Below are 25,410 nucleotides of genomic sequence, written 5' to 3' on the forward strand. Positions count from 1 at the left end.
AAAGCGCAAAAAAAAAAAAAAAAAAAAAGCTGCCACCGAAGCCAAAGTGTGCACGGTGTTTTGCTGTGTGCGTGAGGTTTAAGATCTGTGTGCGTGTGCACAGCTTAGAGGGAACAGTGCCTGTAAGCCAACCACCCTCCCCCCTTTGATCACCGCTTGCAGGGGCAATAAAGTCATTGTTGTTTCAAAATCATGCATTCTTTATTAATTCATCATACAAATAGGGGGATAACTACCAAGGTAGCTCGGGAGGGGTGGGGGAGCAGGGAAGCACCGGGTCAGGTGGTGGATGAGGGGAGAAGGGAGGGACAAAGCCACACTGCACTTCAAAACTTATTGAATGCCAGCCTTCTGTTGCTTGGGCAGTCCTCTAGGGTGGAGTGGTTGAGTGCCCAGAGCCCCCCGCCCCACATTCTTGGGCATCAGGGTGAGGGGGCTATGGAATTTTGGGAGGAGCATGGGCAGCGGTCTGTGCTCCTGCTGCCTTTCCTGCAGCTCCACCAGCCGCCAGAGCATATCAGTTTGATCCCCCAGTAGCCTCAGCATTGCATCCTGCCTCCTCTCATCACGCTGCCGCCACCTCTCCTCTTGCTCCCGCAGCCTCTCATCTTGCTTGTCCCTCCTGTCCTCATGTTCATTTTGTGCTTTCCTGGACTCTGCCATTGTTTGCCTCCACGCATTCTGCTGAGCTCTTTCAGTGCAGGAGGACTGCATGAGCTCAGAGAACATTTCATCGTGAGTGCGGTGTTTTGTTTTTGTTTTTTGTTTTTCTTTTTGCTTTTTAACTGCGCTAGCCTCTGGGACAGATGATAAGGGGAGCATTGAAACATTTGCAGCTGCAGGAGGGGAAAAAAGGGAGAGTAGTATTTAAAGAGACACGAGAACAATGGGTAGATTCTTTCACGGTGAACCAAGCTGTTAACATTACATAGCACGTGCTTTTGGTACAAGGTTGCATTTTGCCTCTTATATTGAGGGCCTGCCAGTTTGGTGTGAGAGATCACACACACACAGGGCCGGGCAACAGAATTCGGCTTGCAGGCAGCCATGGTAAGCCACAGTCTTTCGGCTTCTTCAACCTTCATAACATGTGGGAATGGTTTCAAACAGCAGCACCCTTCTTTCCCATACCAAGCACCCATTGGGTTGGCCATTTAAAAAGAGAGGCTGCAGTTTTCGGTTTAACGTGCAGCACAAACCCAACTAACCCTCCCCCGCCCCCAATTCTCTGGGATGATCGCTTCACACCTCCTCCCACTGTGTGACTATTATCAGGGAGGATCCCTGTCAGCCAAATGCGAACAGCTCAGTGTGAACGCCCCGTCCCCAACCACGTGGCTAAAAGCGGGGATGATTTCTTTTCAGCCACAGACAAACAGCCCAGCAGGAACGTCCACCTCTGAGTGTCCCCTTAATAATGTCCCTGGAGGATTTCCGCTCCATCCCCAGACACTTTAACAGACTTTTCCAGTAGCTGTACTGGCCACAAATGCATCCCAAGTCTTCAGGGCAAATGAATCATTAAGCATGTTTGCTTTTAAATCATGTATTATATTTACAAAGGTACACTCACCAGAGGTGCCTTCTCCATCTTCATGGCCCGGGAGCCTGCCTTGGGAGGGTATTGGCTCCAGGGTGATAAACAGTTCCTGGCTGTCGAGGAGAACAGTTTCTCCGCTTGCCTGTTGTGAGCTATCCTCCACCTCCTCTTCCTCATTCCCAAAATCCTCATCCCTGTTGTGTGAGACTCCCCCCTTGCAGGTGTCCACAGACAGGGGTGGGTTAGTGGTCGGGGCACCCCCTAGAACTGCATGCAGCTCATCATAGAAGCGGCATTTCTGGGGCTCTGACCCAGAGCAGCCATTTGCCTCTTTAGTTTTTTGGTAGGCTTGCCTGAGCTCCTTAATTTTCACGCGGCACTGCTGCAGGTCCCTGTTATAGCCTCTGTCCATCATGCCCTTGGAGATTTTTTCAACTATTTTGGCATTTCGTCTTTTGGAACAGAGTTCTGATAGCATGGATTCGTCTCCTCATACAGTGATCAGATCCAGTACCTCTCGTTCGGTCCATGCTGGAGCTCTTTTGCGATTCTGGGACTGCATGGTCAACTCTGCTGATGAGCTCGCCATGTTGGCCAAACAGGAAATGAAATTCAAAAGTTCCCGGTGCTTTTCCTGTGTACCTGGCTAGTGCATCTGAGTTGAAAATGCTGTCCAGAGCGGTCACAATGGAGCACTCTGGGATAGCTCCCAGAGGCCAATACCGTCGAATTACGTCCACACTACCCCAAATTCGACCTGGCAATGTCGATTTTGGTGCTAATCCCCTCGTTGGGGAGGAATACAGAAATCGATTTTAAGAGCCTTTAAGTCAACAAAAATGGCTTTGTCATGTGGATGGGTGCAGGGTTAAATCGATCTAACCCTGCTAATTTCGACCTAACTCATAGTGTAGACCAGGGCTAAATGCTTCAGAATTGATTCCTTGAGGACCAGCTCCATGATTTTTCCAGGGACTGAGGTGGCCTGTAATTCCCCAGATCTCCTCCTTCCCTTTTTTAAAGATGAGCACTACATGAGCCTTTTTTCAGTCTTCCGGGACCTCCCCCGATCGCCATGAGTTTTCAAAGATAATGGCCAATGGCTCTGCAATCGCATCCGCCAACTCCCTGATGCAGCACATCCGACCCCATGGACTTGTGCTTGTCCAGCTTTTCTAAACAGTCCTGAACCACTTCTTTCTCCACAGAGGGCTGGTCACCTCCTCCCCATGCTGTGCTGCCCAGTGCAATGTTCTGGAAACTGACTTTGTTCGTGAAGACAGAGGCAAAAAAGCATTGAGTACATTAGCTTTTTCCACATCCTCTGTCACTAGGTTGCCTGCCTCATTCAGTAAGGGGCCTGCACTTTCCTTGACTTTCTTCCTGTTGCTAACATACCTGAAGAAATGCTTCTTGTTACTCTTGACATCTCTTGCTAGCTGCAACTCCAAGTGTGATTTGGCCTTCCTGATTTCACTGCTGCATGCCTGAGCAATATTTTTATACTCCTCCCTGGTCATTTGTCCAATCTTCCACTTCTTGTAAGCTTCTTTTTTGTGTTTAAGATCAGCAAGGATTTCACTGTTAAGCCAAACTGGTCGCCTGCCATATTTACTATTCTTTCTACACATCGGGATGGTTTGTTCCTGTAACCTCAATAAGGATTCTTTAGACTCTGGTTATAAGACTCTGGCTGCTGTTAATGTTATTATCCAATTACATAAATGCTTATTGAGACAGTAATCCCTACTATATAGAATTGACTACATAACTAGATATGTAGACTGTTTTTATAAGCATATGGAGTAATATATAGTGCATGCATATTAGTTATCACTTTGTAAAGTAAAATATTATGGCACATTCCTCCCCACCCCCATCACTGCCTGAGGATTCTTTCTTTCTCTGCTAAAATGCTGAGAATCTTGTATTTTTGGAGCCCCATGTCAATCACACTTTTTCCTGCTGTAGACTGAAGAGGACATCCTTCATAGGCCATCAATTCTGCTTCTTAATTGGCCGGAAGGTTAGCTATTGAATGAGGCAAAGGGTGCATAATGAGTGGAAAAGCTAAAACAACCTTTCTTATATATAAAATGTAATTATAGGGGAAAATACCCCAACAAACAAACAAATTTGGAATTAACATAATTTGTTCTGTGCCACCCAGGCAGCCCCACAGCCTTTTTCTGTGTGTTCCTCCAATCTCCTTGCCTATTATTTCCCTTGACTTGCAGCGGATCAGTTTACTTTGTAAGCTCTTCAGAGCAGTGCTTGTGTCTTACTTTTTAGGTAAAGTACAATGCACACCTATGATGGTATATACAAATATTAAATAATGACAACATAGTATGAACATTGTTGCATAAGGGTACCCTCAGGTTGTCTTTGTGCTCTGCATATTCAGTTAAATGTATTCATTTTTCCTAGTCTTACACAACTTCTACATTAAACACCGTATATGGCTGGAATCTGTGGTCTTTAGATGTATTAATTCTGTCCAGCCCTGCTGAAGTAGAAATCCAGACTGTCTTCCTCCTCCTCATGCGTGTATGCCTAATAAAATTAGCTTAGTTTATTTCCAGGATGACTGAGACCATTTTGTTCCCTGTGATGTGTCAAAGCTCTCAGGGTAAGAAACTTATTCTGAATAAACCACAAGAAGTACTTTAAAATAAAGATTTTTTTTTTTAAATTGAGCTAGTGCTTGTAAAAGGTGCCAGATTTTAATTACAGTTGGCATTTCTGAGCATACTGCTGGCAATGGTGAACATCTTGCTGAAAAAAGGCATACATTTTGACACTGGCAATATGGGAGTCCATTGTAAGAGACAGTAAACCTAGTTCCATTCTGCTTTAATAAACTAGCTAAAGGGTAGAACATGAATGGTTAATATTTAAGTAAAATGTTCAGTGTTAAATGTAAAGTTGTACTAATTTCAGATCAAATTGTATAGCGATTCAGATTGTTAGAGAGCAGCATATGTAATAGCTTCTATCAAACAGTCTTTAAATAAGCATGCTTAAAGTGGGAAAATAGGATGCTTCATTACAAGAAATGAGGTTGGCATCTACCAGGTTTTCCATTAAGTTCCAGGTCACAGACAAATAAAGAAAGTATGTTAGGAAAAAAACCCTTTTTAAAAATAATTAGGGAGATGTCTGTTTTGTTCACCAGATGGAAAATCAGTGGTTGTGGGTGGTCTGTGCTGGATGGGGCATCTCACAATTGGCAGAACTATGCATTTAACTTTTAAAGTCCTGGGACAAAATGTGAAAGTAATTGACTGTTCAAAATGCTCCCTCTCTGGATACATATCAGTCCTTTTAAAACCAAGATTGGTGAGTTTTTGTCATTTCTTACAAAAACGCTCAGGCTATTGAATCCAGGCCTAGTTGTTATTTTTGGTAGCTATTTATTAGGGACGTTTTATTGTGATTATACATGCATGCTCGTGTACTTGAATGCACACAGTAGCCCTACCAAGAGCTTTAGAATTCTTCATCAACATGTTCTGCTCATGCTTTTCATAATACTGTCAATGTTTGCAGTGTCCAGGGCATTTTGTAAACTGTTGGTTAACATGCTTTTGTTTTCTGAGCTCATTTCTTTTTAAAATCCAAACCAAAAGATGTACCATATGCCAACACTCCACTGCTTCAGAAGTCTAAATTGCCTCCCTTTATTTGGAAGCAATTTTTAAAAAAAATTTAAGAATAATCTCCAAGTAATATACAAGAATATTAAGGAATAGGACACTTCTTGTTAAACCAGTTCACTTCTGTTTTAATTTAAAAACAAATTCAAACGAATACAGTATATGTAATATGAGGATGTAAATATATTTTAAGCCCTTTTCTTTGGCCATCTGTAACTTTGATAGCTGATCATGAACAAGACATCTCATCATCGCTACTTCCTAGCTACCACATTAATTTGAAAAAACAGATATAATTTCAACATTTGGAGTAAGCGTTAGAATCGCTTTTTGCTGATTTAGATCAAGAGTAACATAATTTATTATCTGAATTGTGTGAAGATTTTTTTGTGTTGAGATCACCACTTAACAAGTTTTAACACCATCCATTTGTGTGAGAACAAGCAACTGCTTTATTGGTTGGCTTACTTTATGGACAAGTTATTTGTAGTTATCTGTGTAATTGGATATAGAGGTGTGTGTGTGTGAGAAAACTGATCCTCTCATTACTTACAGTGAAAGGGAGGATAAATTCCTTTGCCTTGCACAAGTATTTATGAAAGTAAAGGGGACACTCCACTTGGTACACTCTATAGAATGTATATATAAAATGTATTTTACTATGCATGCAATGCTCTTTGTATTTTTCCCTGTAAATTATTACGCTTGTTCACTTTTCTCAAAGCTGCCTCCTAGAAAACACACACAGCCTTATAACAGTAGCCTTGAGAACCATGAATTGCATGCACTGTAAAGCGGTGTTTTCATGGCAGGGATAACTGTGGTATGGATTAATGTTGCTACCAACCCAGAAGGAGAGAGAGTTGAATGTAGTTAAGGATACATACGTATTGCATTTACTCTTTTTACTCTAATACTTACTTACTGCATTTAAGGATAAACTTAATCTAGGTGTTTTGGGAGAATTACACTGAATCTTAGGGTTAATCTTAGTGTTTCTCCTGACTCCTTTGAGGGGGAGTTTTCAGAATGAGTAGTATATTAGTTTTTACTTTAATTTTTTCAAATTGTATTCCTTGATTCTAAAAAGATTAATTGTAAAACAATTTTAAAAAATGTAGTGTGCGTGAGGTACAAACCTCAAATGAGTTTAAGAAATCCAAACTGAAACACAAATTGGTTCTTCCTAGGCAGCAAACATGTTTGGCTGTTGATATGCTGTAATTTTCTGCTTTCCTTAGTAAAAACAGCAATTACTTATTTGTTCCATATTCCCCACCCCCCACCCCCGAAAGCACAGATGCTACTCAGTCTGTCCATTTTCTGGGCACTGCATTTTTTTTAACATAATTTATCTCAAGTTTTCCACTTGCCTACTGTACTATTAATAGCATCTATTTTCAGGCTCATGCCAGTACTACTAGCACAAGACAATGGTGTGTTGGAACTAACCATGACTGTGAAAATATTGTTTATCACCCTCTACATTGTAGTGTACAAATGTTTGCTTCCAGGTGCAGTTTTGTGAAGGCGTGAGCTAATCTTAGAAATCAGTACAAGAATTGAAAAACCTACATGGTCACAGTAGTTAAGATAGTAACCTAGCTGAACTAACGGCTTGTTGTCTTTTCTTTAACATCATGTTTGTTGTAAACACTTTTTTGTAGACTCGTTGTGGTTTTTGTACATTTTATCTGTTAGTAAAATGTACATATTTCAAAGCAAAAATTTCAGGTGAAGTCCTGGTGCTATTAAAGCCAATGGCAAGCTCCCATTTTACCCTTTGTTTCAAAATCAGTTAAGGTTGTTAAGTGACAAAGATGTAGTTATCTATCGCATAATTTACAAAACTAAGTACATAAAACCAAATAGATAGTTCAGAACATCATAAATCGTTTGCTGCCCACATAATAAACACATTATTTCATATCAAATACAAAGAAATGCATAGTTTATTACAACACAACCACCTTAACTCTCTGACCTATGGATTTTTTGTTTGCAATCTTGAATTCAGTATCTAAACATTTTCTTTTAAGGACTACTGTTAACTGAGAAGTATGTTCATTAATTGGCATTAGAATTTTTGTTAAGGTGCTTAATTGCCATTTTTAGTTTAATATTGTAGATGTAGTTTAATAGAAAAGTAAAAGGGCCTGTTAGGCAGGCAGAACTGCAGGGTCTCAATGTGTGGATGAGATGATGGTGTAGGGAGGAGGGGTTAGATTTATTAGAAACTGGGGAAACTTTTGGGAAAGGGGGAGCCTATACAGGAAGGATGGGCTCCACCTAAACCAAAATGGAACCAGATTGCTAGCACTTAAAATTAAAAAGGTCCTAGAGCAGTTTTTAAACTAAGGGCTGGGGGAAAGCCAACAGGTGTGGAGAAGCACGTGGTTCGGACAGAGGCATCCCTTAGGGACGATCTATTAATGGAGATTCTCTATGTCCGAGTAAAGAGGAAAGACTGGATGATGATAAAATACGTGTAGAATCTGATGAGAAACAGTCTAGTGAAAAAGAGTACCATTTAATTACATCATGTAATGGCACACAGCTAAAAAGTGACAGGTTTTTAAAGTGCTTATATACCAATGCTAGAAATGTAAATAATAAGATGGGTGAACTAGAGTGCCTCATATTAAATGAGGATATTGATATAATAAGAATATAGCAGTAGGAATATATTACCGAGCACCTGACCAGGATGGTGATAGTGACTGAAATGCTCAGGGAGATCAGAGAGGCTATTAAAATTAAAAAGTCAATAATAATAATAGGGGATTTCAACTATCCCTATATTGGCTGGGTACATGTCACCTCAGGATGAGATGCAGAGATAAAATTTCTTGACACCTTAAATGACTGCTTCTTGGAGCAGCTAGTCCTGGAACCCACAAGAGGAGAGACAATTCTTGATTTAAGTCCTAAGTGCAGCACAGGATCTGGTCCAAGAGGTGAATATAGCTGGACCACTTGGTAATAGTGACCATAATATAATTAAATTTAACATCTCTGTGGTGGAGAAAATACCACAGCAGCCCAGCACTATAGCATTTAATTTCAGAAAAGGACTACACAAAAATTAGGAAGTTAGTTAAACAGAAATTAAAAGGTACTGTGCCAAAAGTGAAATCCCTGCAAGCTGCATGGAAACTTTTTAAAGACACTGTAATAGAGGCTCAACTTAAATGTATACCCCAAATTAAAAAACACAGGAAGAGAACTAAAAAAGTGCCACTGTGGCTAAACAACAAAGTGAAAGAAGCAGTGAGAGGCAAAAAGACATCCTTTAAAAAGTGGAAGTTAAATCCTAGTGAGGAAAATAAAAAGGAGCATAAACTCTGGCAAATGAAGTGTAAAATATAATTAGGATGGACAAAAAAGAATTTGAAGAACAGTTAGCCAAAGACTGAAAAAGCAATAGCAAAAAAAATGTTAAGTAGATGAGAAGCACGAAGCCTGCTAAACAACCAGTGGGACCACTGGACGATTGAGATGGTAAAGGAGCACTCAAGGACAATAAGGCCATTGTGGAGAAACTAAATTAATTCTTTGCATCGGTCTCCACAGCCATAACTGCCGACTTCCCCTCTTTCACGTGGGTGTCCGACCCCTGCCCCAGGCCCCTCTCCCATTCCACCCCTTCCATGAGGCCCCGCCCCTTCCCTGCCTCAATTCTGCCCCCTCCCTGCCAATATTCCAATTCCTTCCCCAAATCCCCACCTCTTCCCTGACTCCTCCCCTGAGCACGCCACGTTCCCGCTCCTCCCCCACTTCCTGGAGTGTGCTAACGCTGCCAAACAGCTGTTTGGTGGCAGCCAGGCGGGAAATGTTGGGAGATAGGCGGAGGAGTAGGGACGCGGCACACTCCGGGGCGGGAGGGGAGGAGGAGGTGGGGCGGGGCAGGTGGGAGGAGGGGAGCTTGGCTGCTGGTGGGTGCAGAGCATCCACTTATTTTTCCCCCTGGGTGCTCCAGCCCCAGAGTACCCACGGAGTTGGCACCTATGTTCACAGCTGAGGATGTGAGGGAACTTCCTAAACCTGAGCCATTCTTTTTAGGTGACAAATCTGAGGAACTGTTGCAGATTGAGGTGTCATTAGAGGAGGTTTTGGAACAAATTGATAAACAGTAATAAGTAATTAAACAGTAATAAGTCACCAGGACCAGATGGTATTCACCCAAGAGTTCTGAAGGAACTTAAATGTGAAATTGCAGAACTACTAACTGTAGTCTGTAACCTGTCATTTATATTAGCTTCTGTACCAAATGACTGAAGGATAGCTAATATGATGCCAATTTTTAAAAGGGGCTCCAGAGGTGATCCTGTCAATTGCAGACACCGGTAAGCCTGACTTCAGTACCAGGCAAACTGGTTGAAACTATAGTAAAGAACAAAATTGTCAGATACATATATGAACATAATTTGTTGGGGAATAGTCAACATGGTTTTTGTAAAGGGAAATAATGCCTCACCAATCTACTAGAATTCTTTGAGGGGGTCAACAAGCATGTGGACAAGAAAAATCCAGTGGATATAGTGTACTTAGATTTTCAGAAAGCCTTTGACAAGGTCCCTCACCAAAGGCTCTTAAGCATAGTAAGCTATTATAGGATAAGAGAGAAGGTCCTCTTATGGATCAGTAACTGGTTAAAAGGTAGGAAACAAAGGGTAGGAATAAATCATCAGTTTTCAGAATGGAGAGTGATGAATAGTTGTGTCCCTGAGGGGTAAGTACTGGGACCAGTCCTATTCAACATATTCATAAATGATCTGGAAAAAAGGGCAAACAGTGAGGTGGCAACATTTGCAGATGATACAAAACTACTCATCGATTAGAAGTAATGGAGGAGGAGAAGGACCTTGGAATATTGGTTGACCACAGGATGACTATGAGCCGCCAATGTGATATGGCCATGAAAAAAGCTAATGCAGTCTTGGGATGCATCAGGCGAGGTATTTCCAGTAGAGATAAGGAGGTGTTAGTACTGTTATACAAGGCACTGGTGAGACCTCACCTGGAATATTGTGTGCATTTCTGGTCTCCCATGTTTAAGAAGGATGAATTCAAACTGGAACAGGTACAGAGAAGGGCTACTAGGATGATCCGAGGAATGGAAAACCTGTTTTATGCAAGGAGACTCAAGGAGCTTGGCTTGTTTAGCCTAACCAAAAGAAGGTTGAGGGGAGATATGATTGCTCTCTAGAAATATATCATAAAATAAATACCGGAGAGGGAGAGGAATTATTTAAGCTCAGTACCAATGTGGACACAAGAACAAAAGGATATACACTGGCCATCGGGAAGTTTAGACTTGAAATTAGACAAAGGTTTCTAACCATCAAAGGAGTGAAGTTCTGGAATAGCCTTCCAAGGGAAGCAGTGGGGGCAAAAGACCTATCTGGCTTCAAGATTAAACTTGGTAAGTTTATGGAGGAGATGGTACAATGGCATAACATGATTTTGGCAATTAATTGATCTTTAACTATTAATGGTAAATAATCCCAATGGCCTGTTAGATGTTAGATGGGGTGGGATCTCAGTTACTGCAGAGAATTCTTTTCTGGGTATCTGGCTGGTGAATCTTGCCCACATGCTCAAGGTTCAGCTGATTGCCATATTTGGCAATCAAAACACAAGGAAGTATTTTTTCACACAACGCACAGGCAACCTGTGGAACTCCTTGCCAGAGGATGTTGTGAAGGCCAAGATTATAACAGGGTTCAAAAAAGAACTAGATAAGTTCATGGAGCATAGATCCATTAATGGCTATTAGCCAGGATGGGCAGAGAGGTGTCCCTAGTCTCTGTTTGCCAGAAGCTAGGAAGATCACTTGATGATTACCTGTTCTGTTCGTTCCCTCTGGGGCACCTGGCATTGGCCACTGTCAGAATACATGATTCTGGGCTAGATGGACTTTTGATCTGACCCAGTGTGGCCAGTCTCATGTTCTTATGTTGTTATATAACACTGATTTATGGTAAAATCATGAATATATGTGTGTGTGGACTTTCATTTGAGGTTTCCTTATGACCATCTAGTCTTAGTTAATAACTATCTACTTCCTTGCTCTGAAGTCAGTGGGATATTTTTTTACTGAGCTAGGGCTACAAGATTGGTTCTTAAATTAGTACTGGAGATAACCTCTATGTAGAAAATTTTCAACACAAATCTTTCTGTGTAGACAGATTTACATGCAGAAACAGGTATTAAAATATAATCTTTATGCTTCTGCACAACTTAAAAACTCTTCAGGAGGGAGTATTATTTTTTCTGCAAAGCTTGTAAATGCAAGCCAATAACTATGTTCAAGGATCTTACGTGTACCTCTGGCGAAACTAGCAGAATTTATAATTTCTCATATGCAATAGCTCTGGATTTTTCCATATTTTTCCTTTATCTTGGTGGAATGAGAAGATACATTTAAAATAAAAAAATCTTAGGTTATGAATGTAGATGTTCAAAAGCCAGGAAATGAAAAATGTCAAGTTCTCTAGTAACTTTAACTCAGCTATGTTCCACGGATGTTGTGTTGTGGTGTTTGGTTTTCAACAACTGTTTATTTAGGAAGTTTTAAGAAGTTTGGAAATTATTACTATGTACTTTTTATTTAGAGTATGTGGGTGCTGGAGTATTTCAAAGAAAAGTTTCAAGAATTTTTTAACATGCGTAAAACACTGTATTTTTCCCTAGCAGAAATTCAGTTTGAGGCAGACATCTGCCATGGGAAATTTCAATCCAAATGGTTAAAAGTCTGGCAAAGATATAAGCAACTGTAAAAATGAAGTTTTAATAATAGGCAGTGCTACCAGTCTTGTGTAAGTGTATGTCTCTCTCTCTCTCTCTCTCTCTCTCTCATATATATATGACAGTCTGATTATGTAGATTCCAAGGCCAGAAGGCACCATTATGCTCATCTAGTCTGATCTCCTATATAACACAGGCTATAGAACTTCTACAAAATAATTCCTAGAGCATATCTTTTAGAAAAACATGCAATCTCTATTCTCAAGGGAGAATCCACCATGACCCTTGGTAAGTAGTCCGAATGGTTAATTACCCTCACTGTTGTAAATTTACATCTTATTTCCAATCTGAATTTGTCTAGCTTCAACTTCCAGCCATTGGATCTTGTTACACCTTTCTCTACTAGACTGAAGAGCCCATTATCAACTCTTTGTTCCCCGCGTAGGTTCTTATAGACTGTAATCAATTCACCCTTAACCTTCTCTTTGTTAATCTAAATAGACTCAAGGAGCTCATGCACTATACGATTTATGGATTTCCTTGTCCTCCATTCTCGTAGCTTTTCTCTGAACCCTCTCCAATTTATCAATGTCCTTCATAAATTGTGGATACCAGAACTGGCCACAGTATTCCAGCAGTGGTCACACCAATGCCAAATACAGACATAAAATAACCTCTCTACTTCTGAGTTTCCCCTTTCTGTGCATCCAAGGATCGCATTCGCTCTTTTGGATGTTGCACTGCGAGTTCATGTTCAGCTGATTATCCACCCTCACCTAAAAATCTTTTCCAGAGTCACCGCTTCCCAGGGTAGAGTCCACCATCCTGTAAGCATGCCCTATGTTCTTTGTTCCTAGATGTATACATTTATATTTAGCTGTATTAAAATGCATATTGTTTGCACCTACCTTACCAAGTGATACAGATCGCTCTGTATCAGTCATCTGTCATTTTTATTATTTACCACTCACCCAATTTTTTTGGATCATCTGTAAATTTTGTCACTGATGATTTTATTTTTTCTTCCAGGTTATTGATAAAAAGGTTAAATAGCATAGGGCCAAGAATCAGTCCCTGCAGGATCCCTCTAGAAACACACCCATTCAATGATGATTCCTTGTTTACATTTTGAGACCTATCATTTTGCCAGCTTTTAATCCATTTAACATGTGACATGTTAACTTTCTTGTTTTTTTTAATTAAAATGTACCAAGTCAAATGCCTAACAGAAGTCTCACTGTATTGTGTCAACACTACCAATCAAACCGGTAACCTTATAAAAAAATTAATTATATTGACAGGATCTATTTTCCATAAAGCCATGTGGATTGGCATTAATTATATTACTCTCCTTTAATTCTTTATTAATTGAGTCCCATATCAGCCATTCCATTATCTTGCCTGGAAACTATGTCGGACTGACAGGCCTATAATTATCCAGATCATCCCATTTACCCTTTTTAAATACTGCAACAAACTTAGCTTTCTTCCAGTCTTCTAGAGCTGCCCCAGTGTTCCAAGACTTATTGAAAATTAACATTATGAGAGAAAGAGAATTAGCAGACTGATGTAACATTATTTGGAATGCTAATGGTAGATTGAAATTGGGTCAGACTTTCACAGGCTCCTTACAGAACAAATTTTAGAGGCTGTTGAGGAAAAAAAATTCTCATTAAATTTTGTCTAGAATGAGTATGTTAGCATACGACTCAGAAACAGCCTGTAAGCTATACCAGCACTTCTCTTAACCATCATCTTTTTGCCCTCCTCTATTGGTGGCAGTGTAGTGGCACTAAAATTCACAAGTGTAGCTGCCTGTGACTGGTTTAACAACCCCAACTTAGATAGCTGCTTCCCCACCAACCTGTAAGGGACTGTATGTGGTCTGGCCTAGCAGTCACAGCTGGGCTGGAGTCTACACATCAAGGTCAGTAATCAGTCAGCAGGTGTCAGAGGAATCGCTAGAGCTGAGCTCAATAAGAAAGAGTCAGGGTCAAAGTCAGGCTGGGGTTGGAGACTGGAGATCAGAGGTAGTACCAGGCTGGAATCAGGAGGCAAGAATCAGGGTTACAGTCCGGCTGGAGTCAGAGACAGGAGATCAGAGGTAGTACAAGTCTAGATACAGGAGACGAGTAAAGGAGTCAGGCAGGGATTGGAGGTTGGAGATCAGGAGATGAGGTGAGGTCTGGACTCACGCAGGGCTGGATTACCCAATAGGCAGACTAAGCACGTGCTTAGGGAACCAGCAAAGCAGGGGGCACCAAAAAAATGAGATTTTTTTTTGAAAAAATTTGATATTTGATATTTCAAAAAAAGCATCGAAGTAGTCATCATGGGAAAAATCAGAACTTTGTTAGACTTCCTTACGCTCCACTACACTCTTCCCCTGTTTTTCTGTTGTCTTTTTATTACTTATCCTCACCTAAACCAGGGGGGCATCCTACTAACGTAGATCGAAATAATGGGAGGAAATCAGATCCTGTCATGTATTGCAATAAATTTGTTTTATTGATATATTCTTCTGAGTTATACATACTTGATTAGTTTTTTTCTTTCTTTTATTTATATATATATATACATAAAAATAAAGTACGTTGTGTCATTTGTTTTTTTTTAAGTTCAGATAACTGAGATACGGGGCAGGATGAAATGTAACCAACTGAGTGGAGCACAGAAATGTAAACTGGTGGAAGAAAAGAAACAAAAAACTAGTGAAGTTTTCCAAAATCTTCCAAAGCTGACATCATTTTTCAAAGCGAATCCATCAGAAACATCATCTTCTCTCAGTAGCACAGACATCATTTCAAAACCTGTAGGTGTTTCAGAGACTGACTCTTCTTCTGTTGATGAAACAAACACCATTCCACAACATGTGGATGTGTCAGAGACTGTAACTGATCATCCTGCTCCTGGTGGTAAAACAGACATTGTTCTAGAAGGTGTGGATGTGTCAGAGACTGAACCTGCTCATGCTGTAAATAATAGGAGAAAAGATCCTGGTATGTGGGTTGATTTCAGTACTGATGATGTAGCTTACTGGATAGGTCGTGGACCAAATGACTGTCAACACCACACTGGGCCATTTGAGAAATCACGTCGGATTTTTACCAATGGCAAACAAACAAGATATTGTCCACAAAAAATATTTTTCGTCATGAAAGCGAACAGTGAGAAATACACTCAAGAATGGCTACTGTATTCACCATCAGCAGGGTCTGTGTACTGTTTTGTTTGAAAACTTTTTGCATATAAACCTTCAACATCCCAGTTTGCTGCAGATGGATTTAGTGACTGGCGGAATACTGTTTTAATTGAACGACAAGAAAATAGCACTACTCACAGAGACTCAATGTTGACATATTTAAATCAAAGACAGGGCTTTGGATTGACACAAAAATTGGAAGGACAAATTAGAGGGGAGTGTGAATATTGGCAACATGTCTTGCAGCGTGTTATAACTGTTATTCAAACATTAGCTGAACATGGTCTGGTTTCCGGGAATCAAATGATACATTTGGATCATTGCAGAATGGAAATTTCTTGAGATTGTGGGAGCTTGTGGCTCAGTTTGACCCATTTTTAGCAGGCCATATCTCAAAATATGGGAGTGCTGGCAAAGGTAACCCATCATACTTATCCAAGACAATATGTGATGAACTCATTCGTCTAATGAGTGACAAAGTTCATTTCAGCTATTGTGGATGAAATAAGTACTGCTGGATACTTCAGTTTATCTGTTGACTCTACATCTGATCTTTCACATATTGATCAATTGAGTATTGTACTAAGATATGTGTCTCCCACAGATGGAAAACCAGTTGAACGATTTATAACATTCCTCAATTTGAAAAGCCACACTGGTGAAGAAATGGCAAATCAAGTACTGCATTATTTGTGCCAAGTTTGCAAAATAGATTTCTCAAAGTGCAGAGGTCAATCTTACGACAACGCTGCCAACATGTCGGGGTGTTATCAAGGAATGCAGAAGAAGCTTTTAGAACAGAACAAATATGCTATATTCATACCATGTGCTGCACACTCTCTCAGTCTTGCTGGCCGCAATGCTGTTGATTGTTGTCCAGTGGCAGTAAGTTTTTTCTCAACAGTCCAGTTACTTTACGTTTTACTCTGCCTCAGCACACTGATGGGCAGTTCTTAAAACATATTTTGGCAATGATCATGTGTTGAAATCTCTCTCTAATACTCTTTGGGAAGCATGCAGTGGCAACAAGTGCAATTCTGGAGACCTACTCAAAGATTGTGGATGCATTAGAATGTATAGCTGAAGACCAATCACAAAAGGGAGAAACTATACGAGAGGCAGAAAACATTGCAAACAAGATGCAAGAACTAGAGTTTGTATTCATGTTGACCATGTGGAATGAAATTTTACAACACTTTTACCACACAAGTCAAGCTCTCCAAGAAAAAGAATTGGATTTGAAAACATGTGCAGACCTCTGTCAATCATTAGCAGACCACTTACACGCTTTGAGGAATGATTTTGAAAGATTTGAAGACCTATCAAAAGATATCTTGCCTGATACTAACTACAAAGAAGCCCAGTCCCGCAAGCAACTCAGAAAGAAACAAGCAAATGATAGCAGTGCAACAGAAACAGCATTGAATCCTAGAGACAAATTTTGCGTATCTATTTACTACGCTATAATTGATACACTTGAAGCTCACATGAAGAAGAGAGGTGAAATGTACAAAGAAGTATCACGTAGATTTTCTTTTCTAAATGATATGGACTTATCTGAGTAACAATATTCCCCAGGTTCCCAAAAGCTAGTTGACTCATACCCTGTTGAGTTGAACATGAATCTCTTTGGAGAAGTACAGCAGTTCCGCTGTTATATGCGCTCAAAGTTTAATGAAACAGGAAAAATAAAATTCAGTCACATTGATCTTCATGACACAGTATTGAAAGACGGAATACAATGTGTATTTCCAAATGTAGAGATCGCACTATGTATTTTCCAACGTTGATGATTACTAACTGCTCCACAGAACACTCTTTTTCTCAGCTGAAAAGAATAAAAAACCCTCAGAGAACAACAGTGTGTTAGGACAGACTTTGATTCACTTTCCCTATTGTGTATGGAAGCAGACATGCTTCATCAAGTCAGCTTCGATGAACTTATCCAGAATTTTGCAATCAGATTTTGCAATCAGAAAATCTAGAAAGAAGCTATTTTAATTTCAGCATACATGTAAGTTTTTGTGTCATTTAAAAAAAAAAATTTTATTTTATGGTATAGTATTGTTTTTATTTTGAATTACATATGGGGGGACACCATAATCTTTTCAGTGCTTAGGGCCTCTAAAGGTCTTAATCCGGCCCTGGGCTCACGGTAGACCCAAAGTCTCTGTCGTTGCCCAGACAACTTCCTGGGGCACCCTCCAAGGTAAAATAGGGTGGTTAGCCAAACAGAGGGCCGCAGGGTACTGTCACTGTGGCAGTCTTGGGCAGGCCTTCCTGTGGCGCCTATTCTCCACAATGCTTCCTTGCTGTGGCTCTGCATGGCCTTCTGGTGGCACTGTGGGAACATCAGCCATCCCAGGCTCTGCAGACAGGGATTCTAGTCCTTGCATCCTTCCATAGCCATCAGAAGAGGAGCAACTCCCAACTTGGAGTTGCCACTGTGGGGGAATTGCAGGAGCTTTTGATACCAGAATCTGGGCTCCGGAGGAGCAGGTCTGAGGAGCTCCTGCTGATGCATCAGCTGGTTAGGAGTACCTGCTGCATGCCTGCAGCTGGGAGGAGTGGCAGTTGCCACAAAAGGGAAGCTCATGTCAGCACAAATCAGTGGAAGACCCTAGACCACAGCAAGGGACTCTAGCAAACCCCAGTTATAGACCTAAGTGAAGGACTCTAGACTGCGATCTTAGCACACCCCAGTGCATTGGAAAAGTAAAACGGCAAAACTCCAAATTTCCAATAAGTTATTGGAGTGTCCTGGGGACAGATTTTTATTTCATAAAGTGGAGGAAGTAAACAAGGGGAAAGCCATTTTAGACTTGCTTCTGACCAAACAGGAGGGAATTGGTTGTGAATCCGAAGTTGGAAGGCAATTTTGGTGAACGTGATCAAGCAATGATAAGATTTCGTGATGCTAAGGAAAAGAAGGAATGGGAGAAGCAGAATAATGACATGGTCTTCAAAAAAGCAGACTTTAACAGACTCCGAGAACTGGTAGGCAAGGTCCCCTGGGAAGAAAATCTAAGGGAAAATGAGTTCATTACAGCTGACAGTTTCTCAGGCACAATATTAAAGGTACAACTGCAAACTGTCCTTATATGAAGGAAATATAGGAAGAATAATGAGAGGCCAATGTGGCTCTAGTAGGAGCTCTTTAATTACCTGAAAATCAAAAAGGAATCCTATAAAAAGTGGAAATATGGAAGAATTGCTAAGGAGTTGTACAAAAGAATAGCCTAAGCATATAGGGACAAAATCAGAAAGGCTAAGGCACAAAATGAATTACACCTATCAAGAGACATAAAAGGCAATTGGAAGAGGTTCTATAGATATATTACAAGCAAGAGAAAGCCAAAGGAAAGTGTAGGACCTCTACTTAGTGGGCAAGGAGAAGTAATTATGGTCGACATCAAGAAGGCTGAGGTGGTTAATGCCTATTTTCTTCAGTTTTCACTAAAAAAGTTAATGGTGACCAGATACTTCATACATTTAATCTTAGTAATAAGGGGAAAGGAAAGGCGTGCAAGCTAAAATAGGGAAAGAACAGGCTAAAGAATATTTAGATAAGTTACGTGTATTCAAGATGGCATAGCCAGATGAAATTAATCCTAAAATATTTACAGACTGGAGAAGGCAAACATAGTAACTATTTTTTTAAAAGAAGTCTTTTACTTGTATCTGGGGTGTCTCAATGGGATCCCACACAGGATTCTGGAGAGTACAGGGATCCTGCACTGCAGTCTAGAAGTATCACTTCAGGGCTTAGGGTCCTGCATGGAAAAAACAGAAACATAGACATGTAGGGCTGGAAGGGACATTGAGAGATCATGTCCAGCCTCTTGCGCTGAAGCAGAAACAAGTAAACCTATTCCACCCTGTTATTAAAAACCTCAGATGATGGGGATTCCACAACCTCCCTTGGAAACCTATTCCAGTGCTTCACTATTCTTGTAGTTAGAAAGTTTTTCCTAATGTCTAACCTCAATCTCCCTTGCTGCAAATTAAGGCCATTACTCCTTGGCCTTCCTTCAGTGGACATGGAGAGCAATTGATCACAGTTCTTTTTATATCAGCCCTTAACATATTTGAAGACTGTTATTGGGTCCCCACTCTGTCTTCTTTTCTCAAGACTAAACATGCCCAGTTTTTTTAACCTTATCTCTTGGGTCACGTTTTCTAAACCTTTTATAATTTTTGTTGCTCTCCTCTGGACTCTCCAGTTTGTCCACATCTTTCTTAAAGTGTAGTGTCCAGAACTGGACACAGTACTCCAGCTGAAGCCTCATTGGTGCTAAGCAGAGCAGGACAGTTACCTCCCATATCTTACAAATGACACGTCCGTTAATACAACCCAGAATATTAGCCTTTTTCTCAACTGCATCACATAGTTGAGTCATATTCCATTTTTGATCCACTATAACCTCCAAATCCTTTTCAGCACTACTACTACTACCTAGCCAGTTATTCACCATTTTGTGTGTTTGATTTTTTCTTTCCTAAGTGTTGTACTTTGAACTTATCTTTATTGAATTTCATCTTTGTGGTTTCAGACCAATTCTTCAATTTGTCAAGGTCATTTTGAATTCTAATCCTGGACTTCAAAAGTGCTTGCAATATCTCCAACTTGGTGTCCTTTGTAAATTTTATAAGCATACTCTCCAGTCCATTATCCAAGACAGAAAATATTGAACAGTACTACACCCAGGACTGATCTGCTATCTACACACTTCCATCTACACACTATCTACACACTTCCAGTTTGACAGTGAAACATTGATAACTACTCTTTGAGTAGCTGAGTCTTTCAACCAGTTGTGCACTCACGTTATACAAATTTCATCTAGATCACGTTTCCTTAGTTTGCTTACAAGAATGTCATGTGCAACTGTGTCAAAAGCCTTACTAAAATCCAAGATATATCACGTCTACTGCTTCCTACCTATCCATTAGGCCAGTAACCCTATAAAAGAAGGAAATTAGATTGATTTGGCATGATTTGTTTTTTGACAAATCCATGCTGGCTATTCCTTATAACTCTGTTATCTCCTAGGTGCTTTTTAGTGAAGACTGAGGAAAATAGGTGTTGAACACCTCCGCCTTCTTGATGTCGACAGTTATTATTTCTTGCCCACTAAGTAGAGGACCTACACTTTTCTTTGTCTATCTCTTGCTTGTAATGTATTTGTAGAATCTCTTCCTATTGCCTTTTATGTCCCTCGATAGGTGTAACTCATTTGTGCCTTAGCCTTTCTGATTTTGTCCCTACATTCTTGTGTTATTCTTTTGTACTCCTCCTTAGCAATTCTTCCATGCTTCCATTTTTTGAAGGATTCCTTTTTGATTTTCAGGTCATTAAAGAGCTCTTACTGGAACCCTATTGGCCTCTTACTATTCTTCCTGTCTTTCCTTCTGTCACCATGCCTCAGTGGGTCACAACTGAGAATACCAAATTCAGGACACATGCCAAGAATTAGAATAACTATCAGTTTGGGGTGAGTCTGCCTTTCATTAGATTATACGAAGCAAGTAACAAAAGTATACTTCTATATCACTGCACTGGTTAACAAGAAGTCAAAAATGCAGTCGTCTTAGGCATTCCAGCCCTGGTTTCACCACCCAGACACTGGACTGTGATGAGCAGTTACTGAAAACCAATTTAATCAAATATAGGGTTCTTCTAATCCCAAGAGATCAGCCACTTAGCCAGGTCAATATACAGCTCAGATCTTACCCAGTAATCATGCTGAAATAGATAAAAACTAAAAGTTTAATAAAGAAAAGAAGAAGAGACACAAATAATTGCAAAGTCCTTACATCAGGTTTATAGCAGTGATGGAATAGACTGCTGGCTTGTAAAGAATCTCTGACTTCCAAAAGATTGGAAGGTCCTCGGTCCATAGTTCAAAATGCTTCTTTTTCGTTGTAAATCCACAGTCCAGAGACTCAAGGCAAGAAAGAGGAAAAATGGAGATATCTCAGGGGTCTTTTATAGCCTTTGTCATGTGCCTGGAAATTTACTGTCTCAAACAAAGCTCGCAGCCAGTGTTCCCTCTAATTTTTGACAGGCCGTGTGCATAAAAAATTTCTTCTGTGCAAATTGTTCTGCTTCTGTGCAAATTTTTGTGTGTGCGGTGTTTCGCCGTGTGCGTGGGGTTTAGGATCTGTGTGCACGCACACACATGCACAGCTTAGAGGGAATAGTGCTCACAGCCCAGGTACACGGAAAATTGCTGGCTCAAGATGGAGTCCAGGGTCACATGAGCATATCACATGTCTTGATGTCTCACAGGGAGTAGCTATTGCCAATATTCTTACTGAGGCATCCACAGGAAAAGGTACCTGGGAAGAATGAGTTTCTTCTATCAATACATAGCTGTCTGGCCTTAATGTAAATTTTACCCAGTGGTTGTTACCCGGGAATTAGGGCTGTCAAGCAATTAAAAAAAATAATCGCGTGACTAATAGCACTGTTAAACAATAATAGAATAGCATTTATTTAAATATTTTTGTATGTTTTCTACGTTTTCAAATATATTGATTTCAATTACAACAGAATACAGTTACAGAATACAAAGTGTACAGTGCTCACTTTACATTTATTTTGTATTATAAATATTTGCACTCTAAAAAACAAAATAAATAGTATTTTTCAATTCACCTAATACAAGTACTGTAGTGCAATCTCTTTATCATGAAAGTTGAACTTACAAATATAGAATTATGTACAAAAAATAACTGCATTCAGCTTGGAAGCAGGTGGCTCCTCCTCCACCTTTGGGGGTCTGCTCCTCAACTCCTGTAGCCTGTACAGCATGCTGGTTCTTCACGTTGGTGGACGAGGGACCTGGGTGGGGGATGGAGCACTTTTCACTGGCCAAGCTGGCCAGCAACCAGTCTCCTCCCCACAGAGCAGCCAGTTCTCCTTCCTCCTCTGGTGCCGCTGTAGCCATCTGTAATTGGCTAGCATTCTTTGTCTCCATGTGCATCCTGTGAATTAAACCATCATGTTCCTGATGGTATGTAGATAAGCCACCTCCTTCGGAGCTCTCTCTTATGTGCTTTCTGAGGGACTCCAGCAAAACCACCTCTCACACTGGGTGGTTCCCCTTGCCTAAATTTCTTCATCAGGCACATGCAGGCTGCATTCACAGCAAGTCAAGACCAGGACCCGGGTAGAAGCCTCCAGGGTTAGGATGCCTGTGTGGCCTGGGCCCCCACAGGTGCAGGCAGAGGAAGAGTCAGCAATGGTGTTGGCAATGTGCTATTTTCCTCCCGTTGCAGGTTTTTTCCTTGTAGAGTACCTGAAAGTTAAGGAGGGGATGGGGGAACCCTATCTCTGTGCCTTCTTCTGCTGGTGAACTCAGCTGGCTAACTCCATTAGTCTCTCAGCTGCCTCTGTCTCACCAGCTATATGTCGCAATTAAATATGGGAGATAGGATCAATTTGTCTGTAGTAAAAATCTACAAACAGAATTGACTGTTAGGCCAGGCCTCTTGCATTTGGGTGTGACCCTGTTGTAATAAGTAGGATTGCATGATGGGTTTGCCTGTAGACAGTGGTGGTGGAGCTGGGCTCAGTGGCCCAGGGAGTCCCTTGTAGTCCTATGTCTTTATCTCCCTAAATCTCATGTTCCAGCACTTTAGGCAGTCACTTGTAGGGGTCAGGAAGGAAACATTTTCCTCCTGATGTATTTGGGGGGGGGGAGTTGTATCTCCTTCCTCTGAAGCATCAAAGATGGCCACAGGTTGAGATGGGACATCAGGCAGAGTTGACTGGTGCTCTGAGACGGTACAGAGAATTCACTTTTTTCTCATGCTTGGCTGGCTGGTTCTTGCTCATTGCCATTTTTGGGATCTGTAAGGAATTTTATCCCAGGTCAGATTGACAGTGACCCTGGCATGTTTTCACCTTCCTATGCAGCATGAGGCATGGCTCATTTGCTAGGATCATTTGAGCATCTCACTAATCGGTTCCCTGCCACTGCCTCAGGAACTGGAGCACCTTGGCCCCTTCTTTTCAATGTCTGTGGCACACAATAGTTTTGTCTCCTGTGGGCTGTAATACTTTAGTCTAAGCCAGATCACGGGGCTCAATAGAGGTAATTGGGTGTGGTTTAGTGGCCTGTGATGTTCAGGAGCTCAGACTAGATGATCACGTGGTCTCTTCTGGCATTAAACTCTATGACTCTATTGAGTTTACTTTGGAGAACCATGCCCCTTAATGACCTCTGCTGTTGGTTGTTCTAGCTACAGGACCTCTTCATTGTGTACAGAGTTGTTCTGATGCTACTTTCAAACAGAGAAGGCCTTTAATCTTTGTCAGGATGGAGATACTGCAAATAGCAAGCTAAACAAATAGTGAGATTTAATTATAATATCAAATAGACTGAGATAGAGTCCAGTTTCCTGGCTAGCAAGGGAGAATTAAGAATGTAGGTGTCATTCAAAGAAATTGAAATCCATTCAGTTCACTGCCTGTATAGTCAAGAGAGAGGGTATTAAAAAGGTAGTAGTCTGAACTTAACTGGTTGAGTTACATAAAACTGGTTCAGAGGCTGGGCTGTATGTGAGGGGGAACAAAATTGTGAGAGAGGATGCTTGGAGCCTTCTCTTCACTTTTGTCTCTGTGGCGTTGATAGACGCAATCTGGTCCTTGCATTCCGTGGACTGCATGGACGTCACAAGCTGTACTAGTCTATGTAACATGGGCAGGATATGGAGGAGAAATGGCCTGCCTGTCTCTCCTCCACCTCCTCACTGGCCAGTGAAGCAGATCCGGTGCAAGGCAGAGTGTATTCCACGTGTCTGAAGTGTGGCACAGCCTAGAACTCTAGAAGCCATTGTGCCTGAGCTGAGCACAATGCATCTGGATGCTCCCAATAGGGAAGTATGCCTCTGCACCACCTGTAACACGGGTGTCTGCTTTTTAAGACACAATATAACCACCTGTCATAATGGCACAGACAGAAGAAGACAGATTCTCAGAGGGTGCCCTTAGGAATACCAAAATGTGATGAGGAAATATGAAATTGGAAGAGGTCAAATAGAGGAAAATATTTCTGGGTGGATCATTTGGGGTGGGTGGGGTGTAGGAAGAGGCCTCCAAAGTGTGCGTGTTTCTCCTATTTAATCTTTGAAAATGGGCTGCCAGTATTTCCCTTTTAAAATTGCAAATATTCTAATTCAGAGAGAGAGTTATGGGTTTTCAAAAAATTGAGTAAAAGACTGTCCTTGGCCATATTAATAATGAGTTGCAAGACTGTTTTACTTTGTTTTGGGAAAAAGTGAGGAAAATCAAAACAGACTCAATAGGTGAGATCCTCAGCTAGTGTAAATTCACTGAAGCAAATAAAGCTACTCTATTTGACATCAGCTGAGGATCTGCCCCAATGTTTTTTCTGTCTATCTTGCAGAAAGAAGTTTGTGATAACCTTTCCTAGAGTGAAAATGACTTCTGAGCACATGAGGAATCTCAGCCAACTGGGAAACCAGAAGTAATAACATGACTTAAACCATGTGATGAATTCCAAGAAATCAGGGACAGAGCTCTAATGCACAGCAAAAATTTGCACTAAAATTCTGGAAGCACAATGTTAACAGAAGCTCCACAGATTGTAAAAGGCACAAATTTGTGAAATATCCATTGTAAAACTGAAAATAGTCCACAGTTCTAATATTCATTCTTTATTGTTGATCCATATGCATTTCCTATTCATTAATCAAAACTGACAGTTATTTGTGTGGTTTTTAAAAAATTCTTTAAAGCAGAATAAATGGTGCATAAAAAGCATAAATGATGTCATTGTTAGCTGGCCACTAGATGGCAATCATACCTTACTGTTAAAACAAGGTCTAATATGTAGATGTAATACTGTTGGAAATTTTCACATGGTTCTAGCGAAAGCTTTGGTGCTTTTGATCACTAATGATAACTCTGCACTGATATTTATATTTAGTGACCTTGAGGAAACTAAATGCAAAATAACAAAATACCTTCAAATCCTCTCATTTAGTTGATATAGCATACTTTACCATTAGCCAAAATAAATATTTACATGGCAATTTATGCATTTGTAAAGTAATTGATGGGGCAAATGGGCACTTTTCTTCTATTCTGACATTAGCATGTTGACAATAAAAGAAAAGGGGTGGGGCTGAAAGACAAAAAGCCTTCCCCCCCACCTTTAAATGTATTTGTGTGCTGAATAACACTGCTTTACCAAAGTGTATGTAATACTTGGCTCTTTTTTCACAAT

General features: G+C 40.6%; 2 protein-coding genes across 5 annotated transcripts in view; both read left to right on the forward strand.

The window, feature by feature from the left end:
* CLYBL (citramalyl-CoA lyase) overlaps nucleotides 1-25,410 on the forward strand; it is a 230,801-nt gene that overhangs the window by 27,352 nt on the left and 178,039 nt on the right. For 2 of the 4 annotated variants that reach the window (XM_073348633.1, XM_073348623.1), the window contains one exon: nucleotides 24,568-24,648. The exons of the other annotated variants lie outside the window; for them this stretch is intronic. In XM_073348633.1, the coding sequence (XP_073204734.1) occupies nucleotides 24,568-24,648 (81 nt within the window). Of the gene's footprint in view, nucleotides 1-24,567; nucleotides 24,649-25,410 lie in introns of those variants that run through there. 4 annotated transcript variants of the gene reach the window in all.
* Nucleotides 2,868-17,165, forward strand: LOC140913028 (uncharacterized). The gene is made up of 2 exons (XM_073348647.1): nucleotides 2,868-4,882; nucleotides 14,568-17,165. The coding sequence occupies exons 1-2, from the start codon at nucleotides 4,837-4,839 to the stop codon at nucleotides 15,182-15,184; spliced, it is 663 nt and encodes a 220-aa protein (XP_073204748.1). The 5' UTR covers nucleotides 2,868-4,836; the 3' UTR covers nucleotides 15,185-17,165.

The sequence above is a fragment of the Lepidochelys kempii genome, chromosome 1 (assembly GCF_965140265.1).
Source record: "Lepidochelys kempii isolate rLepKem1 chromosome 1, rLepKem1.hap2, whole genome shotgun sequence".
NCBI classification, from domain to species: domain Eukaryota; kingdom Metazoa; phylum Chordata; order Testudines; family Cheloniidae; genus Lepidochelys; species Lepidochelys kempii.